At 33.6% G+C, this 12,380-nt stretch overlaps 2 protein-coding genes across 3 annotated transcripts; one reads left to right on the forward strand and one right to left on the reverse strand.

The window, feature by feature from the left end:
- Positions 1-447: 447 nt before the first annotated feature.
- LOC140983868 (probable WRKY transcription factor 32) lies at positions 448-4,692 on the reverse strand. Of its 2 annotated transcripts, none has more exons than XM_073451028.1 (5): positions 4,295-4,692; positions 4,048-4,100; positions 2,061-2,761; positions 1,806-1,964; positions 448-1,053 (listed from the first exon to the last, which is right to left on the reverse strand). In XM_073451028.1, the coding sequence occupies exons 1-5, from the start codon at positions 4,569-4,571 to the stop codon at positions 720-722; spliced, it is 1,524 nt and encodes a 507-aa protein (XP_073307129.1). In that variant the 5' UTR covers positions 4,572-4,692; the 3' UTR covers positions 448-719. The 2 variants fall into 2 exon arrangements, with proteins under 2 accessions (XP_073307129.1, XP_073307127.1); XM_073451026.1 differs by having other exon boundaries at positions 448-1,065; positions 4,295-4,690.
- Positions 4,693-9,051: 4,359 nt separating this feature from the next.
- On the forward strand, positions 9,052-11,850 carry LOC140983877 (probable purine permease 5). The gene is made up of 2 exons (XM_073451033.1): positions 9,052-9,264; positions 10,583-11,850. Exons 1-2 carry the CDS (start codon positions 9,240-9,242, stop codon positions 11,629-11,631), a joined length of 1,074 nt encoding a protein of 357 aa, XP_073307134.1. The 5' UTR covers positions 9,052-9,239; the 3' UTR covers positions 11,632-11,850.
- Positions 11,851-12,380: the final 530 nt, after the last annotated feature.

Below are 12,380 nucleotides of genomic sequence, written 5' to 3' on the forward strand. Positions count from 1 at the left end.
AATAAATAGTCATTGCATATTGCAAATCACAACTTATGTCAAACAAATCCGTCATCGACTGTAAGCATCAATCTTGACTCAATTCTACAAAATATTAAATTTCTAAAACATTATATTCTCCGTATATATATAATTTTATAATTCATATATTTTCTATCATTTCTCGAGCCCCTAACAGTTTTTGATCTCACCGGTTATATTTTATTTCGTCAAATACCCCTTATCATTGACAAGTCTGCAACACTAAAAATTCCAACGTATGTTATACACGATTGACATAGACAAACAACACAACACAATGAGATGAAAGTAAGCTGTTTGTTCGCCTTTCCTCTTGCAACCCATTTGCTAGGTTTATTCTGCACCATCGGAAAGGAAAGCCATTGCGAGAAACACGCAAAATTAAATTGCCGCGCCAAATATTAACATACTTTTCCAAGAAAACTGGACAATAAAGATTCCCCAGCTCAACTTTCCATTTGATTCACTAGCTCCATTACAGTTTACGGATACAACAGAAATCAATGTCATCATTTTCTCCTATATAATCAACCTATAATCAATAGTTTTGCATGTAGAAATTACCACACTTAGCTGAATCAACCTACGATAACAGAAGATATCACAAGCTAGTAAAAAAGGGGAAAATAAGTTTCAAGTTAAATTAGAAACTGTAGAGATTAGGAAATGCACGCCATTATCAAGATCTTCCAGTTGGGTCAACTCGGCTTAATTTCAAACTCAATGCTCAAAAGGGTTTGTGCGGATTCCAATGTTTTCTCCCCACCAGGATTCATTGATTCATTGGTCAAATCGCTTTCTTTGTCCATTGACAGTTGGGTCTGACTCTGATATGGTTTCATTTTGATACTTTTTACATTGTCCATGGAATCACATGTATCATCAACTAAAGGAGCAGACTTTGAGCCATGGTGCTTTTTTGGTACTGGCATGTCGTGATCATGAACTCCCTTGTAGGTTATTACTACAGCACTAGTGTTATCCACAGCTTTCTCAATATGCTTTCGAACTGGACATCCAGCTGATGTACATCTGTAGTAGTTTCTGAAATTCATTAAAGAGTTGATTAAAACAAATACAGACCAACAGTGAACATTACACGGACAATCAATATATGTCTGTTCAGTACCTATAAATACGGAAAAAAGAGGCTTAACAATTTCTTGCATATCAGAGAATGGGGATTTAACTAATAATGCATAAGACCAAACACTTGCTGTTGTCCCCAAAATCATTGCCAGCAGCGACGACACAACCCAAATTTTTTTATCTTACAGCAGTCTAAATGCTATGCACTGATTGTTGAGGCCACATATGCAACCGCACAGAAAATCTGAACAATTCGTCCACCAGCTCAAGTGCCGTTTTGTCTTATGGACCTTGCAGTAGACCACGTAGCAGGAGTAAATACCGTTCCTCAACTAACAGAGTCGCTTATAAGTTGAAATTTTCTCACAAAGTCGAGGTAGTCCTTTCATTTGATGAACAGTAGGCCTCTCACTTTCCCATTCATGTAAGACTAAATACTGACCCCAAGCTAAAATGAGGTACTAATATTTTGTGCTAGCGGTGAAAACTGAAAACACTGTTTGGGATTTTAAATCGACCAGGTGATTCAAAAATCACATATGTTCAGGTGTGTGGGCATAACTCTTTGTCGAAGATAATATTCAAGTACTTTTGAGATTTTCAAGGGAGAAAAAAACAAATGTGTCCAACCATTTTGTTGAAATTAGGATTTAAACAAATCAATGTTAGTATAACACTGGGATCTAGAAGTGTACCTCGGATGGGGATTCCCCTTCACCATCTTCTGTCCATACTTGCGCCACCTGTAGCCATCTCCTGATATCCCCATGTCACCAGCTGCGTGAACAACAAATTTACCTTTCTTTCCAGGTTTGGAAAGAGGCCCCAATTCAGCAGTAGAACTTCTTTTCTGCCTGGAGATTAGCATAAGGTAGTCAAATTCCTCTGAATAATGAGCAACATGATATTACTACATTAAATCAAGAAAACACAGGTAATTACCAACTTACCTGTTTACACATCCGGGACCATCGACCTGCTCATCTTTAAAATTGATTTCCGTAGTCTCGTCAGAACCACTTGACTCTTGCTGCTTTGTTTCAGGTATCTGATCAATTATAAGCACAGTTTCTTTTGAAGACGTGGATGGAACTGGCTCACTAGGGCATCTTGCTGAATGGGTTGTATCTTTACTACAATCAATTGGCATAATTGGTTGGGCAGCCTTAATTTCTGTTATGCAATTTAGCTTTCGGGGAGGATCATGACTGTGGAGACTTCTGTAGACAGTCTCTATGACACTGTTAGATCGATCACAGCAGTCAATCTTTTTGGCGTAACAGTCAGAAAATGTGCATCTGTAATAGCTCCGAAACCCTTCTGGACTCTTCACTTGCTTTTGACCATATTTGCGCCAATTGTATCCATCAGAAGAGGCCTTCAGCGTAGGAGGTGCAGCAAAAGGTTTTGGTTTGGGAGAGTTAATGTCCTGATCTCCAACGCGAGGATTCCTCTTGTTTTCAACTGGTACTACTTTCTGTTCTGCTGAAGATGGACTTCGAATATATGAACCAGACTGAGTAACATATATAGGTGACAGCTCCAGCTTTGATGAACCATCACACGGTCGTATCAGATGCTGTATTGGGACTTGAGCAGGTTGACCGGTAATACTTTCCAAGGGTTCCTCATGGATCGCTTTAACTTGGTCCTAAGGTAAGAAAAACAACGAGCTGAAATTCCAAAACAAAGTTGCAATGATATTAAGCAAGGTCAAAGACGGAATATGGAGATCGCCATACTAGCAGGAAAACAAACAAAAAATAAATAAATTTCATCAATCTCATTATTCTTGTCCATTATGAAGCCAGGAGTGTTTAAGATGACGACACTTTTTGTGATGTCTGATGCTGCAGCAAAATCAAGTGCTTGAGAACAAATAGAAGCATGCAGATGACATACTAATTCACTACTCACTAGAGTAGCCTAAGGTCAGATTGATGCAATCAAAGTTCAAGAAATCATGAGCAACTCCAATTTTATTTCCACTACCACAGGTGGTTTACTAGAACAGAATTCACTGTTTTCTAAACCAACACCTACAGTCCAAAACCTAACTTTAGATTAAATAACATGCGGGAACAAGTTCAGCATCACAGTTGAACTAATTTTTCTTTTCTTTTTCTTCCATGGGATAGTGCAAACGTCGGGCATGACATAAAGGCAATGATGTTCAGCCGAGAAAAAAAGGTGAATTTGCAAACTCTTGTCCGCAATTGATCCAATCATTAAAATAGCCACTAAATTCCACACAAAAATTTTGTTATTTTTAATCACAATTGCATATAATAATAAGTGACTTTACTATACGTAACAGGACATACAGATTACCAATTAATGCATTTCTTTCAACATTTTTCAGTTTAAGACCCATAAAACAGGTAAATTCCACACAATTGGAATTTACTACATTCAACGTTTGCACACATTTTCTGAAGCATATTTCTAGGCGCATAACTTGATTATTGGAATGCTTTTATCAATCTGGCGACAATACTACAGGTGGAAACGGCAATATAGAAATTACGGCATATTTATTTCGAAAAAACAGTGGGGGAACAACTAATTTATGGTCATATGTAGAATTAAGCAATATTTCCAAAGCACGTAATTTTTTTTTATAGAAACTCAATATCATAGAGTAGGCATTGCTAGTGAATGAATAAAATTAGTTTGCTTCCGCTTGTGCTTTACTTGACTTGAACCATATTAATTCAATCAAGATAATCATAAAATCCTGAATACTAAATCTTAAAACAATTTTAGGTTTCAAATATCAAATGAGCTCGGTACAAAAATGACAGTCAATAACCACGTAGAAATTACTGAAAACGAAAGCAATTTCTTTCACGCTCCTGCATCACAAGAATTTAGAACAATCAAGTTAACTGCTATCACGGAGAGAAAACCATACAAAAGAAAAGTGAAAAAAATAACCTTTAACTCTTCGACTGACAGCAGAGGCTGCAGAGAATACTCCACAGGAACCTCTGCAATGTTTGAAATTGATCAAAATCACCACTTTTACTCGTTCACCAGTCGTACGCACACATGCACACACACACACGACGGAACATACAAATTCCAGTCTATGATCGCACAAAATCTCACCTCAAATCGTTTGATTCACTCGAGATTAAAAAAAAATCAAAAAACCACACAAAAAGATGTATTTACGAAGTACCGGATAGGTTGTGAGTCGAATCACTATTTTGGGAACCCCTCTCGGACAACCGTACAGATGCTAGGGTTTCAAATTCAACAGCTTTAGATTCTCCGCTCTCACGAGAGGGATAGTTCTCAACGTTAAAATCATTCATATCATCTCCACTCTCTACCCTCTGTTCATCTTCTTCTCCGGTTGCTTCACCTCGAATTTCTTCACCTTCGTTTGGACGATTCGAATTCTCGTTCTCCGCTGCGAGAGAAGCTTCAGAGCTCCGACCCGCCCCCTCCTCCATAGCTGGATTCTACACACAGTCAGTGTGTGAGTTCGTGCTTTTGTGACTGGGAAGGAGATAAATTACAGTTCTTTATTAGCAGAATCTCCTCTCCTGTAGTAATCCGGGCTTTGAGTCAAATGACAAGTTATACCCCTCTGAAAACGGTATCTTACCGATGCTGAAGGGGACAGTTTCGAAAGCTTGGGGTTGAGTGGAGTGGCGTTAACATTTTTGGAGTGTCACTAGACAATTATTTCCTAATTTATTTAATGTAAAAAAATATAGAGAGTATATTATGTGAACCGGACATTTTATATTCCTGGTTTGGAGTTTTGTGTGGTTTATTTATGCCATTGTTGTTGACTCCGGTTGGCTGCCCATTCCATTTATGGACATATTCTATTAAAATATCTTCACATAAGTATTATTAGTAAACTTGAAATAAAATTTAAAATCCATTTTTCTTGTACGATAAATTTAATTTATATAAAATTTAGATGTGTTTAAATTTACTATAAGTTTGTTTTAGATAGATTGAAAATCATATGAGTTTGTTTTGAGAAAACGATGACAATGACACTTTTAAGTTTGTACGTGATGCGTGAGTTTTTTTATGAGACGATTTTTTAAATCTATATCTATTAGATATATTGACTTGATTCATATTTACAAAAAATAATAATAATAATAATAATAATTTTAACATAAAAAATAAAATTTTTTTATAGATCGAGTCGAGTTGAAAATTTGTTTTATAAAACTTATCTATAAAACAATATTATATAAGTTTTATGGTAAGTGATTGAGTTTTGAACGTTTTCATCCAATTCTATGTGACCCATGTCCGCTGTCACATGATTGAATCGTATAATTCAACATGAACAACACAATCTAAAATCTTGAGCAATATAATTAACACACAAAAATCGAAAAACAAAATTGAGAATAAGAATTTAGGGACATAATTATGAATTACCCCAAAAATTCATATACGTTGATCGAGAAATAAATAATATTGAATTATAAACAAAATTTTATATTTATAAAAAATAAATAAATAAAAAAGAATTTCTTCCCGATTTAGTTGTTTTTGGATTATGTTGAAGCTTGAGCATCTGCGTGACCACACGGTGTACCCACTCACCACATCCTTGATTAAATAAATTTATATTTGATTATTGTAGAAAATCCTATGTCTAAACTTGAATTTGTGGTTAGTACTCGTAAAAGAATGTTTGTTCAAGCTCTTAACACACAAAATAAGTTATGCTATTAGCTTTCTTCCTTATTTTATTATCCCATTACTTCAATATTTAATGTTTATATTTCAATTTCTTTATATTGATTTTTTTTTTTTTTGGTAATTTGAATCCCTGGAATTGTTTATGGTGAAAACAAAAAGGTCGATGTATAAACTTGTATGCTTATTAACTGTTTGTGTAAATGTTTCATTAAATTTTTAAAAGGTCCAAAGTGTAAACAATAGTAATTAGATATACGAGTACATGTTTATTTGATTTTAATAAATGTTTATTATAATTTCTCGAGATTTATTATTCCAATTGTAAGGTTTTGTTCAATCATTGTAATTTAATCATTCTTGAAGACGTAAATTATATCAATGGTTTTAATGTTTTACTTTTATAGTTTATGATGATCCATCCATAAACTATATATGAAGTAGTGTCATACTTGGAGGTAAGCAACAACTGGGGATTAAAAATATGTTGGCAATAAAGTGCAAAATGTGGTTTAAACATATTGACCAAGATTGTGATGTTTACAAGTGTATGTGACCAAAGTGCTTTGCTTGTGACGACCTAGCATTTGGATGTATTGCAACATTGGTATTACGGTGTTTATTGGGTTGCGTAAACGATAGCAATTTTAATTTTGAAGATAACAAAAAAAATTTTTTTTTGTTTCTAACATATTTATTCAGATGTATTTATAATCTCCAAGAATTATATGAACGTTAGAAAGATAAATATGAAAGTACGATTTTTGACATTGAAATTTCCACATTCGCGTTATTGACAATTTTATGATATCCAACTGGTTTTACTGCTGACTTGGTAGATTTGACTGTGCTGATTGATCATCTTGGTCTACTAGTTTGATTAGCTTGTTCTGAGCTGAGCCGGTATCTTGCCTTAATTATAAATTTTGATTCATCGACTTCTGGGCAAAGTGGTGAACATGAAATTGTAGTCATTCTCTTAGCTTTTCATAGAATTAAGAATCACTCAATTTTAAATTTTTATGAGATAGATATGATCGAAAATAATAGAATATATATAAGTCATACATCTTTCCTCGTTCAATGCAGGACCAACAACTTCATCGTGTTTTCACCATCTTAGATTCGATATGGGGGTCAAATTTGAAGATGATTTGTAGATTATTTTTCAGCTTTGTAATGTATATTGAATCGTTCTATTTCATTATTCGAGTTAGGAGATATAACCAAAATATTTCAACTGATTATGTCAAACTAATTCCAACTTCAATTACGTCCAGCTTGATCTCGCGACCACGGCTTGCCTAGATAACATCCGAATCAATCGAGCTGGTATGAAATATGACTTGTAGAAATTTGAGTTGTCTATTCAACTATTTTGGTTGCTGGTTATTTCGATTACCGAGCTATGAGATATCATCGAGAAACTTCAGATCGCTAAAAACTAAGTTATGTTGGAATGATATTTTAGCAACTTATCACTTTTAAATTGACATATACTAACTGCACACTTAATGAAATACATAAGCAATATAATAAGAAATCAATGCTTTCATAATCCGACAAATGACCGAACCGATCTATTTTATAAAAACGGTTCAACCGGTCGAACTGTACAATCGAACAGTCAGACCNAAATTCTAAAAAAATATTAAAAAAATTTAAAAATGGCGAATCGGTTAGACGGATTTGGATCTTGACCAATACAAACGATTCGCCTGTAAAAACAAAATCTGAACAAGGTCTGAATCAGATTTGTGGTCTGTTCTCGGTAGTGTTTTTTCATTCTAACAAATTTTAAACTAAAAGACAACGATACTTGATAAAGTAGAATAAATTATAAAATAATATTTTATTTAACTCGTATTCTTTAATTTATTTGTATATACTTAATTAGAACTCTAGAAATTTTTCTGGTTCTATTTTCAATTTTTTTAAATAAAAAATTTATATTTTACTTGGTGTATGTAAAACGTGGTCAAGGGAATACTATTTAAGTCGTTTTTTATAATAATTTTTTTGTACTATCACACACATAATAGCAAGTCACACATGTCAGACCAGCAGCTTCTTTCCTCCGAAAAAAGAAAAAGAAAAAAAAAAGAAAGTGTCGGTGTTTGTCGACGTCATCAAATCATTTTATAATTATTATCTTCCTTAATTTTCAGCCAAGTAAAAATATTATTCTTGATTCTTCACCAAATTGAAAATGTAATTGCTGGACTCAAAATTAAATAAGTAGCCCAAAATCAAAGCTCAAATATTAAAGCCTATAAGGTGAAGAATTGGAAGATTTGAGAAACTTGGTCAAACTTATGTCGCCCGTTATAAGATTCGAGATATGATCTATGATCAATGATCGTGGAAGATTAGCGAAGAATTCTGGAACAAAAATGAAGATGATAATCAGAAAATATATTTACACAACTCAAAATCACAGCAAAAAAAAGTAAGCATATTTCATATATTTTAGCTGAATTATGTCACATATTTCTTATACATATTTTATTCTTATAAATATTTTTATTCTAGTTCATAAGAATAAAATTAATTTGATTATTGTTCATGAATTTTTCTTCCAATTTATTAAGTTAATTTCTCAATTTTTGTGGTTTATCGATTAAGTTAAAACTAACTATCCATGCGATATTTTTCTCGCTTATTTTTTAAAAATAAAATTTCACATGTTTAGCACCATTTTGTACCTAAAACATTCACACAATTTATCTTTAAAAACAATAATTATATCGTTTCCTTCACGATTGTGTTTAAACAAAAGCAAAAATTTGTGTGAGACGGTCTCACGGATCGTATTTTGTGAGTTGGATTTCTTATTTGGATCATTCATGAAAAAAGTATTATTTTTATGATAAAAATATTATTTTTTATTGTGAATGTCGGTAGGATTGACCTCTCACAGATAAAGATTCGTGAGATCGTTTTACAAGAGACATATTCTTGAACCAAAATAAAAGAATCCCACAGATTCCATCTTCGTCCTAACTAATTGTTAAAAAAAATTAAAATATATGGAATTTGAAATTTTTATCCTTATGTTTTCTTTTGTTCCCACCTTGTAGGAGTTATCTTTCCGATGATGATTTGAAGAATCTGTTCTTGACCTCTACGCACAAAATATAAATATACGAAATTCAGTCAACTTTTGATTAAAAGTAAATAATTTATTTTGCGATATTTAAAAAATGGTGTGATTAGTGGTCTTGATTCTTGATCGATGGAATCTGTCGCAGTCAAACAAATAAAAAATCTGATAATTTGACTAATATCCTTCGCTGGGTTGTATATTTTTTTTGGCAGAAATATTTTCGTCTTTTCAAGTGAAGGAAACCTGCACGGTCCGGCCTTCAAGCACCAATTACCGACTCAGTTTGGGGTGAAAATTGATATTTTGCTTCAATCGATTCAAGAAACGAGGTTTGGGACAGATGCAGCAGCCATTACTCATGTCTGGTTGGTCCCAGTTGAAATTACTGAATTTTTTCTGTCTGTGCTTGTTAAAAAAATGATTTCTTGGTTCATATTCTCTTAGTTAGGGGCTCGAACATGGGTTTTTATGTGTTTACAATATCTAATTAACTACTACGTAAAATTTATTCAAGTGTTTAGGGCAATCTGATGCTCGATTTGTGGGTTTTAATTTCTATTTTCTTGATGCTGGTGCTGTAGTATTCTGTGCTTTTTTGGGACTTTTTACTATCTTTATCATGGCCGAGTAAAAATTTTGACTATCAAATTATCAGCACGTGTTCAAGCAATATTTTAGATTCGAGAGAATCAGTGGGTTTGACTACACCACTTCATTGGGTGACTGATATGGTCTGGTCTAATTGAAGTTTGATGCTATTGAAAGAAATTTCATGATAAAGTCAAGAAGATGATAATGCATATGCATCTAATTTCAGTTTGCTTTTTGAGAAGGATTTTGATTCGTCATATTGAAATCAAAATGAAGTACAAGGAACCCTTTATGTTTTTTTATTGTAGAAGTGGTAAATATCATCAGGCTTGTCATTAGGAAAACCTGATATAGATGGAAGAGCCTTTCAAGCTTGTACCCCTGCATAATTGTTCGAGTGACTGATGTAGGATATATAGCAACGGCAGATCTCACGTTCTTGATATATTATTCTGAATTCAAAAGGGCATTAAATCATTCTTTTCCTTCTGAAATGTTGCCAATTTATATCGTGTTCTACTGGCTTTAATTTTGTTTTGAATAAATAAATCTTTCTGGTTATTGTATCATGTTATCTTATATTCGTTTGTTCACTTGGGTTGATTTTCAATGTGATTGCTTGAAAGCCGACTGAACAAGTAAGTCGTAGCTATCATCAGATTTTGGCCACTCTGCCGTGAAATTATTCTATAGTGAAGTGATTCGAACTCCTTTATTCCAAAATTACATTGTGGCACCTCCAAGTGATTTTTCCTTCCAAGTATCAAAATACTGGTTTTCCGCAAGATTTTCTATGTTTGAAAGTATATTCCATTATTGTGTTTGAAATTATGTAGCATACTAGCATTGGACTATCATGGAGTTTGTGTCAGGATTACGCTTTACGTTGAAGGTAAAAGGCATGCTTCATGACTTCATTCATTGGTAATTACTCGATGCATCGTGTTTCCGTTGTTGTTTCTCAAGTGTGATGTCTGCTTAGTCGTCTTTCTCTCTCTTTGTTCTTGCTCAATGCAAGCTCATTCTGTCTGTCCTTTGTCTGCATAAATGATGTCTTATGCTTCGCTTACTTTCACTGTCGTTTCCATTCAGGGGAAGAAATGGAGATCCCATTTGAAAAATCATGGAACGACAAGGTTCGTGACTTTAGGGCAATGGCATGGGATATGTACAAAAGCAAACCAAACATGCATTGGATTCTTTTAGCTCTAAGCACTGCAGCAATGCTTGTGGCATTTCCTGCTTCTTCCCTTTTATCTCGTGTTTATTACGCCGATGGTGGGAAGAGTAAATGGATAATTTCTTGGGTAGCCGTGGCTGGATGGCCAATTCCCGCATTGTTTTTAATTCCTTCATATTTTGTCTTAGGAGTATTCCCCACTCCTCTGGACTTCAAACTTACTTTATCTTACGTTGTCTTGGGTTTCTTGAGTGCTGCTGATAACCTCATGTACGCGTATGGGTACGCTTACTTGCCTGCATCGACTGCCTCTCTTCTTGGATCAACATCTCTCATATTTTCTGCACTCTTTGGATATCTGCTTGTGAAGAACAAAATCAATTCCTCGACTATCAATGCTATTGTTATCATTACTGCTGCAATGGTTATCATAGCACTTGATTCAGATTCGGATAGATACAGTAACGTTACCAAGAGTCAGTATATAATGGGATTTATATGGAATATATTAGGATCTGCTTTGCATGGGTTGATATTCGCTCTATCAGAATTAGTGTTTATAAAATTGCTCGGGAGAATATCCTTCCATGTCGTTCTCGAGCAGCAAGTGATGGTTTCTTTCTTTGCTTTCGTGTTCACTACAATTGGCCTCATAGTAAACAGGGATTTCCAAGCGATGGCATCTGAGGCAAGATCATTCAAAGGCGGTAGAAGCTCATATCTCTCGGTCCTTATATGGGGGGTCATTACCTTTCAGCTCGGGGTTCTTGGGGCCACTGCTGTGTTGTTCTTAGCATCGACTGTGCTCGCTGGAGTACTCAATGCAATAAGGGTGCCTCTTACAAGCATTGCGGCTGTCATTCTTTTAAACGATCCGATGAGTGGTTTCAAGATTCTATCTTTAGTGATCACTTTCTGGGGATTTGCTTCTTACATATATGGAAATTATCCTCAGAAGTAAAGATTCATCTTGATTCTTGGCTAGTTGCTTGTTTATGTCTATTGAGTTGTCGCCCTTTAGGGTCTCGGCCTTGTTTAGAGTCAAGTTAGTGACCCGTTTTATTTGTTTTGTGGTTGAAATGTTTGTTATAATTGAATCTCGGATCTAATATCTCAAGATGAACTTGAGATCTTGATGTCAGATAAACGGTTAATGTATGAAGTTTACATTGTGTACTTACTATATTACTATTTGTAAGTGTATCGATTTGATAAATTATGTAATTCATATATAAAATTGTTTATTTTTAAAAATTCAAATTACTAATCATGAGGTCATTGTTTATAAATGTATTTGATAAACAGCTTATAGAATTGTATTCGTATTAAAATTTATTTGTTCACAATAATATGAATAAAGAATGAGATCAATGACAATATTTTAAAGTAAGAATATTTTTTGTGGCTGTATTTATTTAAGATATTATATATAATTTAAAGAAATTAAGTTTCTTTTTAAGCTACATGTAGAGAATGTTTACAAAAGATTTATAGATTATGAAAATGTGGGAAAAAAATTTAAAATAAAAATAATTGAAAATAACATTGTAAAACTGAAAATCAGAAATGAGTAATATTTTATAAATAAACTTTTGGATTTCAATTAAACACACAAAATGCTTTTTTAAATTTAAAATCAAAAATAAAATTTTATAATGATTGCGAACACTCTCTTGGTATTTCGATGAATTCATTTAATTTTGTGAATAG

This window comes from Primulina huaijiensis, chromosome 1 (assembly GCF_012295235.1).
Source record: "Primulina huaijiensis isolate GDHJ02 chromosome 1, ASM1229523v2, whole genome shotgun sequence".
Lineage (NCBI taxonomy): Eukaryota > Viridiplantae > Streptophyta > Magnoliopsida > Lamiales > Gesneriaceae > Primulina > Primulina huaijiensis.

What these genes read in the sequence shown, in the direction of transcription:
- LOC140983868 (XM_073451026.1), bottom strand. Translation starts at nt 4,571, where the DNA reads ATGGAGGAGGGGGCGGGTCGGAGCTCTGAAGCTTCTCTCGCAGCGGAG. An exon ending in TTCGACTCACAACCTATCCG is followed by an intron (nt 4,101 to 4,294) that starts GTACTTCGTAAA and finishes CAAACATTGCAG; the next exon opens with AGGTTCCTGTGGAGTATTCT. An exon ending in GGTCCCGGATGTGTAAACAG is followed by an intron (nt 1,965 to 2,060) that starts GTAAGTTGGTAA and finishes GCTAATCTCCAG; the next exon opens with GCAGAAAAGAAGTTCTACTG.
- LOC140983877 (XM_073451033.1), top strand. Translation starts at nt 9,240, where the DNA reads ATGCAGCAGCCATTACTCATGTCTG. An exon ending in GCAGCCATTACTCATGTCTG is followed by an intron (nt 9,265 to 10,582) that starts GTTGGTCCCAGT and finishes GTTTCCATTCAG; the next exon opens with GGGAAGAAATGGAGATCCCA.